The 17,924-nt window shown below is 37.5% G+C and overlaps 1 protein-coding gene across 7 annotated transcripts in view; it reads left to right on the top strand.

Moving 5' to 3' along the window:
* COL11A1 (collagen type XI alpha 1 chain) overlaps window positions 1-17,924 on the top strand; it is a 156,263-nt gene that overhangs the window by 38,381 nt on the left and 99,958 nt on the right. The window contains exons 5-9 of one of the 7 annotated variants that reach the window (XM_062606098.1): window positions 248-376; window positions 13,324-13,440; window positions 13,712-13,858; window positions 14,045-14,140; window positions 16,486-16,722. In XM_062606098.1, coding sequence (XP_062462082.1) covers window positions 248-376; window positions 13,324-13,440; window positions 13,712-13,858; window positions 14,045-14,140; window positions 16,486-16,722 — 726 coding nt within the window. Of the gene's footprint in view, window positions 1-247; window positions 377-13,323; window positions 13,441-13,711; window positions 13,865-14,044; window positions 14,141-16,485; window positions 16,723-17,924 lie in introns of all 7 variants that reach the window. The other 6 variants (XM_062606097.1, XM_062606099.1, XM_062606101.1 and 3 more) reach the window with 6 other exon arrangements.

The following is a 17,924-nucleotide window of genomic DNA, read 5'->3' as shown; positions in this document are numbered from 1 at the left end:
AAGCCTGAATTTTGCCTCTTGTCCATTCAGTATTAGTTTTCATTGGTTTGCCATGTGAACAATAGTTAAGATGTTTTCCAGAATAGCAGCAGAAATTAAGTAGATGTGTTATTTATAAACACAGATGTCCATATAATGTCTTAGTTTTAGGTGCCTAGTTTTGTTGTCTAAACCAAAACTCTGTACTTCTGATGAACTCCAGGCAATCTTTGGTTTTGTTATTTAATCTGCATATGCTTTCCTGCAGGGTGAGATCCAGCAGCTGTTGATTATAGCTGACCCCAGAGCTGCATATGACTATTGTGAGCATTATAGCCCAGACTGTGATTCCCCAGTGCCCAATGCTGCTCAGGCTCAAGATCCTCAAGTTGATGAGGTGAGTAATCAGTCACGTATTACTAGATTTACTGCACATTTGTGGTTGTGCTGGATAAGTAAGTTTCTCAAGGAGCATTTACAGCTAAATGGCATGCATTGTTCTAAATACGAAGGAGGAACTTTGCAGGAGCGCATTCATTTTTGCTATCCACTCATTTATGTCAAGCGTTTGAAGGAACCTATCACACTTGTATTTGAATAACCAGCATGCTCAATGAAGTTAAACTGTAAAATGATAGCAGTGTGAGTTTGTTTAGTTGTAACTGTTCTTCCTGTGTGCATTTATGATTTTACTGATGCTGAGCACCATCAGATGCCACATTTGAAAAACACGGGAGCTGTGAGTATTCTAGCTGCCAGAAATTCCATGTATTTTCATGAGCTGTGTGCAGTGTACAAACTCATGTAAAAATATAATTATTTCAGCCAGCTTCACTCTTAGGAAGTAAATACGAACAGGGGATTTTGCTTGGGAACTTTCCTTGGCTTTTCTGCACTGTGACTTAGGACTGATTCTGTTTCCCATGTGAAGACATGGAAGGTTTGAATAGGCTTATGCTTTTCTGCTTTGAAATAAGACCAAAGAGTAGTTAATCTAGCAAAGTGATCTTTGTGGGAAAAGATTTTATTTCTTGAAGAAGAATATATCTAAATACTTAAAATACTTTAATTAAGTTGGGACTGCTGTCACCTCCAGACTCACATCAACTCTTAAGTAGGAGTTAATATGGCACAGAAAGATTGCAAATACTTGCTTGCTCTGGCCATCACTGGTGGCAATGATGGCTCCTGTCCTTCAGTGTGAACGAGGCTTGGAGTCCACAGTCTGGGATCAGACTGTAGATTCAGAATCTATGCCAGGTAAAGAATAATGAATAGTTGTGCTCGTTTTTCAGCAATGGCTACTAGTGAATTATTTAGAGTGTAATATAATGTTTTTAAAGGATGTAGAATATGAATAAAATACCCTAAGGATTAAATTCCCTCAATAATGGATGACTAGCTAAATTTCCTGCTGTCAAACATTATGTTTATTCTATATCAAAGCTGTTTAACACTAGCATGAGTTGAGAGTATTCTTTTGTAGATCAAAAGAAAAATAAGCCTCATTATAATTATAAAAACTGCGTGCACATATATATGCATATTATAGAAATCCCAGCTATATACTCCACATGTATTGTAAGCAGTCTGGGGGCACCAAACAAAGGAAGGGAACCATAAATCGAACAATTGACACTATTGTCCTGAACAGTAATCATCTATAGCCTAATGCAGTTGCCACTGGAGTCGGCAAATATTGTTAATTCAGCAGCCATTGCAAGATTGCTCTTGGGGTTAGTGTTTGTTTTTTCTTTAATGTGTTTTTATAAGACCTATTTTTTGCCCTGTGATAACACATCTAGTGTTTGGGAGTACCTACAGAGAAAAAAGGTAAAAGATCTTAATTTGCAGTGTGACATTATAAAATTAATTTGAAAAGGGTTGAAAAGAGCTAAAGGATTAGAAAAATGGGAGAAATGCCATTTCTGTTCCCTTCCATTTGTTTCTCTGAATGGTGATTGAATTATTCTGCTTTCCAAGCTAAACTAAAATTTCCTTGTTGCTATCCGTGAGTTTATAACTTTGTATGACTGTTCCTAGTGAAGTCAGTGGATCTCTTTAACGTGTTGGGTAATAGTAACCTGAAATAATACATCAGCAATGCTACCAGTGTGATGAATATGCAATAGAATAAATGATTGGCTGAATTGCACAGAATTATAGACTTTCCTGCTATGTGATAAGAAAAGCAGCTTGTTAAAGCAGGCTACTTTGATATCTTTTGAGAGGTAGCCCATGAAATCACATCAATAATCAATTTTTCAAGAAAGAAATGAAACAAGTCTTATTAGGTACTGGAAGAAGTTACAAAAGATTAAATAAAGTGCTAAAAAATTAAACTATCATTATAACTCCACTATATGGAAAATGAGGATTCAAAATGTCTGATTGTGTATTTTGAGGACATTGCAAGTTTGATAGCGCTATCTGAATGAAAAAAAGAAGAAGGTATTGTGTGGTATAAAGTACCTGACAAGAAACTTCAAATCTGAGTGCCTTATTTCAGGAATTCCTGTAAACAGAGAGCTATTGTGGAATTAAGCTTAGAGTAGTTTTAGAGGAATTGTGCTAGCAATAGAAATGAGTGTAAAATGGATACTATTAAAATTTTTCATTCATAATGTTGCAGAGCAGGGAATGAGGATACCACAACTAAAGGCAATATTACAGACATACAAGTAGAAGAAAGAAATGCAGGGCAAGCACAAAGAACTAGGAAATAAACACTGCAGTGCAGCCTGCTTGCATGTGTTAACAGAAAGATCTTTTGTGTGCATCAGATTATCCCCATTCGTCTGCTGTTGTATCAGTGAAAGCAATTTTGGGAATACAGGTTTTACCAGACTGGGAAACTAATCAAGCTGAAAGCCAATAGGAAAAGATGACTGTTTAGCTAGATTGATTTTCTGGTTTTGTGCTCCGTATTTTCACTTGAACTTTTGTGATAGAAAGAGGGAAGAGAGAATACTGGTCTGATGGCTAGGCAGAGTTGTGTCTTTCAGCATCAGCTGTGGTTTAAGCCAGCAGAAGCTGAAAATATTTGTTGGACAGGAGCCCCAAAAGATCCTGGTTGTTAAAACAGGGAAACAGTTTGTACATGAGCACTCAAAGCAAAACTGGCAAAAAATACAGTGCATGTTTTGGTTTGTAAGCAAAGGAATAAGAATACAGATGTGATATTACATCTCTGTATACTGTTGGTTGAAACATACACCGGAATATCACATACAGTCTTGGTGTTTAGTTACCAAAATAAATGGAAATCACAGAATCATTAGGGTTGTAAGGGGTGTCTGGAGATCATCTAGTCCATCCCCCATCATCTAGTGCAACCTGGTGATTCAAGTAAAAGCCACATAATTCTTTTGAGTTTGTGTTTGGAAAACTTAATGTGTTTGACTTGTCCACAATAATGACATAAGCTTGAAATGTTGCTCAGTTACCATATGCAAAGTACCCTCACAAAAATAAAATACCTGTGGGGGGTGGGTGAGTAGGCAGGAGGAAAGAAAGAAAGTTCAGGCAGGAAAAGATCTACTAAAATTTTGAGGAATGTAAGAACAAATTGCCAAAATGGTGTATCTCTAGATATCTTCAAGCCAAGGATAGATACCTTTCTGAAAGCTTTGGGAAGTGTCATTCATACTTTAGTTGGCTCAGTTATAGGGTAACTGTAAGAAGTTTTGAAGTCTGAATGTATGAAGGAGTTAGTCAAGATGGTCAGATAGTCCCTTCTGGCTTTATGTCTCTGAGCCTTTGAAATATTGCAGACCAGAGTAAGAAACTGATACTTGGCTTAGAGGAATGAGACAAATTATGTGATTGCAGAGCCCATTAGTATGTGTTTCCAGCACTGACTACAAAATCCAAAGGAAGTGGTTGACTTTTGTCAGTGAAATAGTAAATTATGTTTGTGGAGTTGCACCTCAGAAACTGAACAGGATTTATCTTGGTATCACACACCTTTGTAGTCTCCTGGCAAGTTCACAGCCTGAGAGTGGACTTATTCTGAAAAGCTGGAAGATTTCTAAAGAGAGATCTAGAGAGAAAATTTGGCTAAGATGCTGTAGGTTTAAAGGCAACAGTAATTAGGGTGTAGTCCAAAAGGCAGTGTTTCTATCTGCAAAGGAGCAATCAAATACTAGAGATTGTAGGTTTTCTGGCATTTCTTTTCAATAGCAGTGTGGCTTAAATTAATGCTTTCCTTTTCTGTACGCATTTCCACCCTGTGCCATCTTTCCAGTTCATCTGGTAGAATTGCTTATGTGTTTGTTGGGGGCAGGGTCCGGCACTTCATCTAGACTAAAAGTAATTTACCAACCATAAAATGAGAAAAATGATGGAATATATTGTAGTAATCTTCTCTCAAATGAGTCTGAAGATACACATCATAAATGCAACATCAGGAGTGCAATATTTGCTTCTTAAAATGTTAGAGTTCATCTCAAGGCCTTAAGACCTTGAGTTTACACTCATACGTAAGTTTACTGGACACTGATTTATAATCAAAGTGTTTTTGCTGGTGATACCTTAAGTGCTGCATTGAGATTTTCTTCTTGCATTTTCTTTTTACCTTTAGCATCAGATTCAAGTTGTGATTTTGGTGATGCAACAGAGAGAATTTCATTGCCTGCTTTTTACTTGCAGGTTCCCTTCATCCCTGAAGTAAATGCTGAGGTTACCCTAAATAAACCTCAGGAAGAATCAAGCATGGGATTCACAAAACCAGCAAGCTTTGAAAAAAGACACAGACCTAGCCAGCCTGTAAAAGGAGGACATATCTTATATTCTACCCTTCTTTACAGGCTTCTTAACATATTTATTCAGTGTTGCATATTATTGTCTTATGTCAGGAGAGGGTTGCTAAAGAGTTCAGAATATTTGGTGTGATTAAGTATCTTTTGGATAAAGAGAATTAAGTGGAAAACAAACTAGCCAAAAACTTCAGAAGGTAATTATAATAGTGCGTTAGCATGATTTCAGTCTAGTGTCACAGTCATTGGACCATGCAAAATCTTTCTGTGGCCTGCAAATTCTGGAGGCTTTTTACATAAATAAGGCAAAGAGCTGAAAACAAGTAAATCGGTATGAAGTAGGGAGAGGAAATGAATGAGAAATGGGCATTCTCTGTATTAGATTGTTATCTTTCTATCATAGTATTTTACAGAAGGAAGTCTGATCGTTAACAGTATGGTATCTTCATGAACCTTGCATTGTATCTAAAAGGCTAGCACTAATGGTGCCAGAGTAATACACTGAGTGTTAGAATTAAATGATAACTTGAGTTACTCTGGAGCTGCTGGTGCTAGCCATTCAGATCCATTGCAGGGTTGATGAACATAGTGCAAATTGGCCATTTACCACAAAAATGTCTTTGGGAGAACAGGGCCTTTTATTTTATTTTGATTTTATTCAATTTAATTTAATATTTTATATTGTTTTGTTTTATTTTATTTTGGTTTATTTTATTATTTTAGCTTAGCTTAGCTTTTTTATTCTGGTGTTTTTTCAGAAGTTTCCCTTATATTGAGCTTTATGATTAATTCAGTAATCATTAAGTTTGTTTCATGCTGAACATATAATTAGGTTTTAAGGATTGAATATGGGGATGCAATTATATTTTAAAAGTAGCAAGATCAGTTTTGCTAAGGAAGATACATACCTATGCTTTTCATATAAAGACTTTGTGCATATCTAGCCTCTGTCTTCTTCTCGGAACCCTTTCTACTATAAATGGAAATGTATTAAATTCCATTCCAGTTCAATCACAGATGCTTGACCAACTCACAGAAACTAGAGCAGGGGAAGACCTAGCCAGTCTTAATCTTCCTTGATGTTGGTCAGTGGATTTTCTGGAGTGTCAGGTCTACTTTTCAATGGGCCCAGCCATAAGGCTTTCAGATCTTCTCTTGGAAGATTCTTTTGCAACTCAATAAATCACACTGTCTGACTTCTGCTGAAGGAATTGCTCCCCAAAGCAACTCTGCTTCATTTATTTTGGACCTATTCCAAACAAATGGATTACTTGAAGACATTAAATGTTTGCCTTTAATGAAACAAACTTGGTAAAGTAAAGGTGCAGATGTTCCCTGAATATGTTGATTTGGAGGCTTCAGGCATCCTTTCAGCCCATCTTAATTTAGTGTCCTTTCAGATGTTTGACTGATCAGAAAGACAAGTTTTCTGAAGAATACAGAAAGATAATTATTTTCATGTTTATACGTTCTAAACATGTCATATTTAGAACTGCAGTTAGCTAACTCAGCAGGTGTTAAAAATAGAGAGCTTCTAAGCTCTCTTTGTCTTTGCATAGACTTTTTCTTTACGCAATTAATATGAGAAAGAACCTTAAGTGTCTTGTTCTCCTTTTGATAGAGGCTGTCTTTGGAAACTGAAGATTTTGTTCTCTGCTTTTATTACTTCTATGAGCAATATAAGAAGAGGCCATCTTTTAGATGTTTTAACTTTCCTTCTGCCTTAAGAAAGACATCTACTAACATTTATTTATATTACTGCATCTGATTTTTAGAACTCTCATTTGTATTTTATTGTGCTTTGTGAAGTGTTAGTGTGCCTAGTGTGTTTCAAAGTCATCTTTGCCTCTTTAGCTAGCTAGATGATTTAGCATAATCTTCAGGCAATGGAAAAATTGATCTTATGACAATTCCTTAGTTTAGGATTTGGATTATTAGTTCCTTGCAATTTGGAAAGGTAAAGCAAAACTTGCTAAAATCTACATCTTGGGGGGGTGGAATAGATTTTTTAGAGTATGCATAGTAGAAGAATTTGTTTTCAAAGTAAGGCTGACTCCAGAATATTTAAGTCATTCCAAAGTTGAAGTAGACTTTGCATGCTGCTGATCTTCTGCTTCTAAAATTCATCTGATGAAGAAAACAGTTCATCTCTTTAATTGGAATTGCATGATGATCTGGTAGTGTAATATAATCACTCTGGTAAAGAAAGCATGAGGTCATAGTGGAAAGATTTTGTCCCATCAAGAAACAGCAGGTTTTATTCTTCTTTCATTTCTAAGAAAACAGTCATATGCAATTTCCATTACAAGAATGGGCTGTTCTGTAACTATTGGTGGTCTTACAAGCGAAGGAAGAATAACAACAGAAAATTGCATCGCATTTGAAGTACGTGTTCCCTGATGGCCCTTAGTTGAAATCTCTCATCAAGTTCCAGCTGTTGTCCAAATTGAAGACATAATTTTGAGTCAGTCTTTTTGATATTCATGCAAAATCACTGGGAAAGTTAATAGAGCTGTATATATTTTGCTATTACTATGACCACTTTGTGACTCTCATCTCTGTTGTTTCAGATCTGTAACCATCATTATCTAGCAGCATGAGGGTTTAGGTAAGCTTCCATAGACAGATCTCTTGAGCAGGATTGAAGTAGTGCTGCACAGCTGTGGTAGGTATATTTTGTGCTTGGCTGCTGTACCCATAAAAGGATCATGAGGATGATCAACAAGCTGAATGTCCCTTTAAATCCCATTCCAGCTTCTTGATTCTCTGGCTGCATTCCTGGCCAGTATTTAGCTTCATTGGGTATAGAGCTAACAAAACAAATGATGCTTTCTTCAATAAACTCTTCATCCGTGTCATACTTGCTTTCATTTCCTGCTTTGATTTCTTGCTAGTTACTAGTCTTGACTAAATTCAGAAAGTGGCAGAAGATACTTTTCCATTTGCCTTAAGTAATTTTGAAATTCTAGATGCTTTCTGCTATATTTTCAGGAGTCTACTTATTCTCTTCCCTCTGATTAGCAGTGCAACCACAGTAGATTTCTGTGAACCCCCCTACTTCTGTGAGCTAATAGCAAGGTCTGAGATGGGTTTTGCGCTCAAAAATGTTAACATTGAGATGTGAAGACACACTTCTGAAGGTTTGTTGAGGCCTCAAAATGAGTGTGTCATGCTGATGTATCTCATAACCTGATAAAGGTGACCCTGTAGTTATGTAGCTCCAGAAAAAGAAAGGATGTGTGGCAAATATCCAGTCTTGACTATTAATGGCAGCATAAGCCTGAGACGCAGGCTTCACCACAGGTGACTAAAGCCCAATGGGAATAATGATTCACTCCATTAAATCTGTTCCTGGAGTTTATAAATTTAGTCCTTGTTTAACTGGTCAGCCCTTCACCAGTCCCATTGACTCATCTTAAGAAACAGGAATAGCCTTTATCAGATTGAGTTGATAAAATTATGCTGTGGAGTAAATTGTATTTCTCAAGTTCACCTATAGACCAATTAGGGGTGCAGAGATACATTGCTCCATCTGGACAGATTTTGCCTCAGGAAATACACCTGGAAGATTTGCATCTATATTTCACTAATTGCAACAGGACCTGTGCAGTACAGCACAAAACATATTCTCTCTGTTTATTGGCTGTTGTGAAAGACTAGAGTTGCTGGCCTTTCAGCAAAAAACACGTGGAAAGGAAGGATTGCTAAGACTAATGTCTTTCTATGCAGGAAGTTTAGGGCTACTGCATATTGCCACTTTTGTACTAGGCGGACTACAAGCTATTGGCAATTAGAAACTCTTTTAGTATGGTTTCAGCATGGTGGCCACATGTCCTAGTAAACCTTGTAGGTTCAAGAATTTCCATAATGCCCCTCTGGTACTCTTAAAAAGGAGTCCATGGTGAAGATCTTCACTTGCTTGGCAGTAGTCGGATTCCAGCATGAAAACTGGCATTCCTCTCTTACTGTCCATTCCTGTTCTTTTTGTCTGTGTGCTGCATATCATTGCAACCCAAATGTAGCACTGTTTGTATGGTAATATTTTACATATGTAAATGTTCTTTACAAGAACTGACTGCAGCACAATACCCAGAAGTAAAGTATTTTCTGTGTGGTTATGCATGATGCAGTAGATCTCTCCACATTCTCATGCTTTTTTGTATGAATGATTTCTAGTTCTCATTCATAAATGTCTGGCTCTCCAAATGACTCCTCTGGCAGATCTTAGTATAAATATCAATTTATTCACCACTTTCTTTTTTAATATTAAGATACTTGGCGCAGATATTTTTCCTTTCCTCCTTTTCTTTTTCTTTTATTCTCTTTTCTCTTTTCTTTTCTTTTCTTTTCTTTTCTTTTCTTTTCTTTTCTTTTCTTTTCTTTTCTTTTCTTTTCTTTTCTTTTCTTTTCTTTTCTTTTCTTTTCTTTTCTTTTCTTTTCCCTTCCCTTCCCTTCCCTTCCCTTCCCTTCCCTTCCCTTCCCTTCCCTTCCCTTCCCTTCCCTTCCCTTCCCTTCCCTTCCCTTCCCTTCCCTTCCCTTCCCTTCCCTTCCCTTCCCTTCCCTTCCCTTCCCTTCCCTTCCCTTTTTTTCTCTCCTCTCCTCTCCTCTCCTCTCCTCTCCTCTCCTCTCCTCTCCTCTCCTCTCTCCTCTCTCCTCTCCTCTCCTCTCCTCTCCTCTCCTCTCCTCTCCTCTCCTCTCCTCTCCTCTCCTCTCCTCTCTCTCCTCTCCTCTCCTCTCCTCTCCTCTCCTCTCCTCTCCTCTCCTCTCCTCTCCTCTCCTCTCCTCTCCTCTCCTCTCCTCTCCTCTCCTCTCCTCTCCTCTCCTCTCCTCTCCTCTCCTCTCCTCTCCTCTCCTCTCCTCTCCTCTCCTCCTCTCCTCTCCTCTCCCTCCTCTCCTCTCCTCTCCTCTCCTCTCCTCTCCTCTCCTCTCCTCTCCTCTCCTCTCCCCTCCCCTCCCCTCCCCTCCCCTCCCCTCCCCTCCCCTCCCCTCCCCTCCCCTCCCCTCCCCTCCCCTCCCCCCCCTCCCCTCCCCTCCCTCCCCTCCCTCCTCTCTCCTCTTCTTTCTCTTCTTTTTTTTTTCCAGTCAACATTTCTGTTTACTTTATGGCCTTTGAAGAAATTTTTGTAACCCACTGTTGTAATTTTATTAGTCACATTTGAAAAGCAGTTATAATACTGAGCTACACAGTTATATTTGAATTACCAATTGGTCAAAATGAATGCTGGAATGAATGCTTACTAAATTCTAGGTCTACAATGGTAGGTCTACAATGCTTACTAAAAGGAAATCTATGTGTCTGGAAGTTAATAAACCAAACTCCTAACATCACAGTGGTGCAGGTGACACACCTGAGGGACAGGATGCCATCCAGAGGGACTTGGACAGGCTTGAGAGGGAGCCCATGTGAAACTCATGAGTTCAACAGGGTCAAGTGCAGTGTTCCTCATGAGGGTCAGGCAAAGCCCCCAGTATCAATACAGGCTGGGGGATGGAGGGAGATTGAGAATATCCCTGAGGAGAAGGATTTGGGGGTACTGGTGGGTGAAAAATTGGATATGACCCTGTCCAGTCTGCGCTTGCACCCTAGGGAGGCCAGTCCTATCTTGGGCTGCATCCAGAGGAGTGTAGCCAGCAGGTTGAGAGAGGGGATTCTGCTTCTCAACTCTTTGAGGGCCACAAAAATGATCAGATGGATGGAGCACCTCTCATATGAGGAAAGGCTGGGAGAGTTGGGGTTGTTCAGCCTGTAGAAGAGAAGACTCTGGGGAGACCTTATTGTGGTCTTTCAGTTCTTAAAAAGGATCTATAAGAAAGATGGGGAGAGACTTTTCAGCAGGGCCTATTGCAACAGGGTGAGGGGTTTAAACTAAAAGAGGGGGATATAGGCTGGATGTGAGGAAAAAAATCTTTACAGTGAAGGTAGCACAAGTTGCCCAGGGAGGTGGTGGATGCACCATCACTAGAGACACTCAAGGCAAAGCTGGATGTGGTTCTGGGCAACCTGCTCTAGTTGAAGATGTCCCTGTTCATTGCAGGAGGTTGGACCAGATGAGCTGTGAAGGTCCCTTCCAACCCAAACCATTCTGTGATTCTGTGATTCTATATTTAAATTTAAATCCAGCTCATGAAATATTAATTTTCTCAAAGATGTTCCTGTGCTTACCCCTCAAGATACTGGATTATATTTAACATTGGTAGTGTGTATTGTTGTGGCACCAATAAAGATTACATGGCAGAGTGTTTGATTCATGTTGTTTGTCTGAGGAAGCATTTAGAAGTATGTAACGGATTGTCACTGGTAGGGTGGAATGACTGAATTTGAAGAGGTGTCTTCCACCATTTACACAGATTTTTATAATTTCAAAGAAAATAAAGCACTTTCAGTGCTATTCTGTAACTATTTCAAAAGGGCTGTTTTTATCCATGAGATTATCTCTTTTTTTTACTTCCTTTATGTGGCTTCTTACGGTCTAGAAACCTGTCACAGTGTTTTCATTTTTGGATGTCAGTGACATACTCCATTAAAAACAATGAAAGGCACTGAGTTGTATTTCCAGAACCGCACAAACAGGAAAAAATGTTTTTATACATTTACACGTCTGTAAAAATGTATCATTGCTACCAATGAGGCCCTGTATACTATTTAAAAGTCAAAGATGTTTCATTGACTTCATTGGGATTAGGGCTGAAGCTGATTTACTGAACTGGGAGAGAATAATCACATACTACTTACCAGGTTTAAGTCTAAAATGCTGCTGGTTTTGAAAGGTATAAATAGAATCAACTTATTTCTGTAATGCCAGTGATACCACTGATGAAATCAAAGCATTGTTTATATAGCAGGCAGATATAAAGCACAGATATGATGTACTTCACAGAGAGGATATTCTACACCTAAGATGATAAACGTTTTGTTATTTAAGTGTAGTTTGATGTTCTCTTATTAATGTGCAATATAGTTTTGGACAAGTACCAAAATTATGTTACATCCTTTTCTACATGTTCATTGAATCTCATGAGTAACCAAGTTATATATGCATGGGTGAAGAAGTAATCGAAATGACAACCAAACATAAAGCATCTGACTTCTTAAAAACCTCTGTGTCTTCTTTTTAAGAAAAGCTGTTGGTCGTAGTGAGACTCTGCGGAGTTACAGGAGTGAAGTAACAGAAACCCATGTAAAGGGACTTTTAAGTGATTAAGGCCTTTCTGTGTTAGCCTCGTACTTCCTGAGGAAATTTACTTCTCCATGTTTCCCGTGCACTAGAATCATAAGTACAAGAACTGTATCAGAAGGCTTTGTCAGAGAAAATGGTTAAACCAGTAATTTGGTCACGTGATAGAAAGTAGTTTGGGATATTGAGATCTGTTTTAAACTCATTTATAATTTCTTGTCAAATGTCAGCCTCTTATGATGTTGATAATATTTATGACTTCTATGAATCGTCAGAGTCATTTAGAAGTGTAAAGTACTAACACTGTCAGTAAGCTAATGAAACAAACATATTGTCTTCATTTCAACGACAACAATGCTGACTTGTAACAGGAGAGATTTCAGAAATGGCTAGCTCACAAAGCACATTAGAATATTTCTTCCTAAACAAGGGAAAGCAGATGTCTGGCCAGATTCTGTCCGTAATTCCACCTTCCTTTGGTTCCCTGGGGATGTAAAGAGAATTGGTAGCAGCCATGAGACTGCTTTAATTTACAGAAGCAGCTGGTTCCTGTAGCTTCAAGTGTAACAGGAGTGGTAAGACAGGTTAAAGCTACCCGTTCTTCTCAGTGATGAGCAGTACTTGGTGCACATAATATCCAGAGCAGTATCTTCACTGCACAGCCAAGATGACAGCTCAGGAGTTCCTGGCTCCCTAGATCGTGTTCACAATATCACACAAGCCAATTCTAGACTCATTTTCTCTTGTAAAAGCCTTGTGGGCCAAATCTGCATTTGATACTAGTTACTGTAGATACAGAGATAACGGAGCAATTTACAACAGCTGCAGATCTGACCTTTATATGGAATTATACCAGTTGAAGCATTTGCTTAGGCAATGTGTGCCCGTGGAACTGCCAAGGTTTTGAGAACTCTCCAGCAAACAAGAGGAGGATAGCCATGGTTATTTGTGAGTTGTGCCCTCTTTCCTGTATCTGAAATTACCTACCCTGTTCATGTCAGATATTAGCATGTCTCCACTCCATGGTCACCTGAAAAAACCCGGGTAAAAGATTCTAAGTGAAAACAGCCATTGTTCACAATTTAAATATTAAATCAGTATATGATTTCACAAAGATCAGTTGGTGCTCCCAGGAATCCATATTATAGTTGATTCTTCTGTGCAGTCCAATAAAATGGATTTTTTTCCTGGCACTACTACTTGCTTTTTTTTACTACTTTTGTATTGTGCTTTGAAAGAAATAAGAAATAGTATTTTTTCCTCCAAATGGATAACTATATTGAATTATTCATACTACCTTAATTTTCTTAAGCTTTACTCCTAAGTAAAGGTTAAGATGCTTTCCAGTATTGCTAATCTAGTTTTCTACCACTAACATGGGAATGCCTGATATTTTTCCATTTGCAATGTAGTATACACCAGAAGATTTTATCGAATATGACTATGAGTATGGGGATGCAGATTATAAAGAAACTGATTCTGTAACAGAGGGACCCCCAGTGTTCGAAGACACAGTAGCGCAAACAGAGGTAACAGAATCTGATCTGTTTGTTGTGTGGTGTCCAGCTGTCCCCTACCACATGGTTTGTCAATTTGTGTCTTCTTTATATAAGCTTAATGTTTTCCTTTCACTCATTTCTTTACTCTGGAGCTGTAACATTTGCTTTCAGTTAGAGATGGAAGGTCTCACAGCTGACAGCATTCATCTCACATTTGGTTACCCTTTTTTCATTCATGCTTTCTCAATTTTCCTTCCATTTTATTTATGTTTTCCCATTCCATCTTTCATAATGTTTACAGAAAAAGAAAGCCAAGGTCAAAAAGAAGAAGAGGACAGTGGCCACTAGCTCAAAGGACAAACCTCAAAAGGCCACAACCAAAAAATCTGATAAATATGCATCCAAGAAGAAGAAAAGTTATCAAGCAGCAACAAAAGGCAAACTAGGGGTAAAGGTAGCTAAGAATAAAGATCTTTCCAAGGCCAAGACTGGAAGATCTCTAATAATAAGAAAAATACCTAACCCCATTAGATGAATACGTCTGCTAATACTATAACCTGAATAAAAGTGATAACTCTGGAATTTTTCCTACAGCACTTTTTTTAATAATGTACTTTTTTTTTTTTTATACTAGGCAAATGTTGTGGATGGATTTCAAGAGTATAGCATAGCTGAAAATGACTATGGGCCACAGACAGAAGCTCCCTCCAGAGCTACTGAAGGAAATGAGGTAATAAGGATTCTTGAGAAAATCATAGGCAAAAATACTTGCCTGCCAGGTAACAGTGATTAAAAAAACTCCACAAACCTATTTTAAAAGGGTGAATGTCCATCTGTGTGAATGTAAATGTCTGCAACAGCAGCTAATGCAACTTTATGCTTTCTAAGCCTACTTTCAGAACCTACTGTTTTCTTGAGCAGAACTCCTGCTAATTCTGTAGAGATCTGCTGAATCTTTAGACTGTGTACAGTTCATGATTCTGGAAATCATTCAGTGATATATGCTGTGGGAACGCAGGGCTGTTGCGTATGTGTGTTCAGTGTGAATATGAATGGAGCTATGTCTAGTATAACTAGGTTAAATACTAGATATTGTCCTCCTCCTTATCTAATAAGAAGTGAAGTTTCTCATTTTTCCTGTGATTCTTAAAATGCAGCGTAAAACAAGCCTAACACAAGACGAAGAAAAGCTGCAACCATAGCAGCATATTGAAGTTGAGTCAGGAGCCATCATTTCCTTTTAATAGTTCTTCATAGATCTTCTTTCTTTAATAAATTCTTCATAGGATCATAGAATCAACCAGATTGGAAAAGACCTTTAAGATCATGAAGTCCAACCATTCCCCCAGCACTGCCAAAACACCACTAAACTGTGGCACCAAGGGCCTCATCTTCAGATAACAAAACCAAATTATTTTTCACTGAGGTTCTATTCAAATGAAATGTTGTATTTTGAACTGTTAAAAAAGTTGAAATTATTAGTTTGACTTACATTAGAAACCACATTTTTAGAAAGCCACAGTTACAAGCCTAAACTTTATTTTGCTAAGATTACTACACCAGCATTGATTAATATGTATGCATATTAATTAAGGCTAGTTTTAGAAAAAATGGTGGCTGATTATAAGAAATATTTTCCTTTTTTTTTCTTTTTTTTACATTTTCCTTTAAAATGAAGATAATTTGCTTAAAAGATGTACAAAACTGCTCCCTGAACATTTGAAAGGAGAAAACGAGTCCCCATTTCTTTTTGTTTTTCCTCCTATGTATCTTGGAAGGTGAAGGTGAATTGAGGTATATTTTCCTTATTCTGCTGTAAACTGTTCTTGTGTTAGATCACATTTTCTTCTCACAAGTTGATTGATAGAGGAATATTCAAATCATGCTCTTTATTGGGCAGTTATAGGCCAATTGTACAACAGCTGAAATGGGGTAGATCCAAAGCGCTAAAAGGTGTCTGTAGCAAGAGCAATTCTGCTGAAAGGCAAAATTTGGCTTAGAATTATTCCAGATCTGCACTGACTCTAGCTGTAAGGCAAAAGGCATAGTCCTGTAGCTGCTGGAATAAGGCAGCTGTTAATTAGTCTGGCCTTCTAATTTAGTAGCAATGTATTTCAATGTCCTGATTAGATCAAAATATTTTTAATTATTTTGGATTATTTCTGGATGTTGATTAGCATCTTAGTATATTTATTTTTAGATCATAATATTTAGATCATCTCATATTCATATTAACAATATCTGAACTTTGATTTCTTTCAAAATCATGCTTTCAAGAGACCTCTGTAACAAAATAAAGCAATCCTCTTTTTTTATTCACAAATGTTTTTGTACATCTCAAATATAGCAATTCTTTTAAACTGCTTTGATGCTTGTAAGTTAGTTGCTTGGTTTGACAGTTTACATACTTGAAAGCTTAGATTTCAGAAATGTTAAAATTAATCTGAGGTTTGCTGGTGGAATTTGACTTGGACAAAAAAATATAGAAATTACCATGATAGACATGAACTCTGAGTGATAAATAAACTGCAAAATCAGTAAAAAGAGAAAAGAAGTTGAAACGTGTAGCTCAGCATTGGTATTTATAGACACAAAATAATGAAGAGGCCTGGGCTTAACTAAAGTGATGTTTGTATTCTTGTAAATTGTTACTGGTCTGAAGTTAGTCACTCATTGTAGTGCGTGTGTTTATTCATGAATCCTTGTAAGTGTGAAACCAAGCAGGGAAATACAGCTATATTTGACACTGAAGTAACATTCAGCAAGCAGTACATATAGTGTACTGTATATATTGAATTCAGTGGTTTTGGAAATGGTGAAAAAAAAAGCATATGAAAGCATTACTTCTTTGTACCACTTTTACAGTGGTACAAAGATTTTAAATATCTTTTAATTACTCTGAAAGTCTGGACTTCCATTCCTTCAGACTCTAATTAAAAGACAATATGCTGTAGTTCTACTGTTCTTTCTTCTTTTGACAAGTCATCATGGTGGATCAGCATATGCTTACATTGCTTTACTAACAATAACCCACATATTCCTCCTATTCCCAAATCTTTGCACTGGTGTGAATAGCAAAAGCCTGTTGAAGAAGTGTTTGCCGAAGAGTACATAACTGGAGAGGATTATGATAAAAAAAATGAATATGGAAGCAGAGGAGTAGACCTCAGTGAATCTGATCTGCTGGTAGATGGAGATTTAGGCGAATATGATTTTTATGAATATAAAGAATATGAAGAGAAACCAACTGATTCCACTAATGAGGAGTTTGGTCCAGGTGTTCCTGCAGAGACTGATATCACAGAAACAAGTGTAAGTTGATTGGAGGCATAATGCAGCTTAATTTAATGTAGCGATTCTTTCATAGTTATACAGTTTCTGAAATGTATAGACCCTAATCCAGAGCTCCTTGTACACAGTAGATATAATCTCACTTTTCATAAGATTTGGGTCAAACCCATCCTCTTGTTTTAGTAATCCTGATATTTCTACTTGTATTAAATGTGAGGTTTTTCTCTCTTTTGCTGAAGGGAGTAAGGGAGGGTGAAGATGGGAGGGAAAGGAAAGACAAGGTGGAATTTCAAAAGTAAATGATAAAATGATCATTTTAAAAAATCTTGCTCAACTAGAGCTAAAGCTGGAAAGAACATAAATTCTAATGCAGATGCAAGTACTGTAATTAATGGGTTTACATGATTACCCAAAGAAGTTGAAATGCATATAGATGTCTAGAATCCTATGGCTTCTGCTACTTCCCAAGTTAAAAAGTCATGAATGGGAAGGTGTAGATCTGAACCCTTTCATGAAAATATGCTTAGTCAATGGTGACAGGTTTATGACGTTGAAGGAGTGATTTAACAGCTTAGTATATATAAAGGAAGATAAGATGACATGGTGGATCCTATGACTCATGCTCTTTTTTTGTCTTTTATAGCTCTCTCTCTCAGTCTTATTTAATCACAGACTTAACAGCAAGGCTTTCATTTTACTTTAGTTGCACCAAGATCCTTGTTTTCCAGTATCCTGGACTGTGGAAGCTGCAAAGAAAACTAATATGACTGAGACTCGAAGCAAAATTTATTCCCATTTGGATTTTTAATTGGGAAGGCCTTGAATATAGTAGGAAATAAGAATTTTGTTTGTGGTGTTTGCTCAGTCTTTATTTTCTCCTCATGAATGTAAAACTTCAGTTTACAAAGGATCCAAGTAATAACTGCAGATGCTGTGAGGTTGCTTTTCTCTGCCAACCTTGAAACCCATACTTCTCTATTTCATTTTTCAGTGCTTTCTAAGACCTGTTAGGGTTATTGTATTTTTAAATGAGCCTTATCTATACAATGTGATACAAGCTTACTGTTTTCCTTCTGGCTTAGTTGGGGACACTATGGCAGAATGACACAGAAAAGGTCAGATTATCTACAAAGCAAGAAGCTCATAAGGCACCATTTGTATCTGCATTAAGCAGATTACTTTGTAGACTCTATTCCCTGGTGCAAATTTCAACTTGAAATGCC

The sequence above is a fragment of the Pezoporus occidentalis genome, unplaced genomic scaffold (assembly GCF_034315485.1).
Source record: "Pezoporus occidentalis ecotype Australia unplaced genomic scaffold, CSIRO_AGI_Poc_V1 ctg94, whole genome shotgun sequence".
NCBI classification, from domain to species: domain Eukaryota; kingdom Metazoa; phylum Chordata; class Aves; order Psittaciformes; family Psittacidae; genus Pezoporus; species Pezoporus occidentalis.
This window is presented reverse-complemented; position numbering and strand designations above follow the sequence as displayed.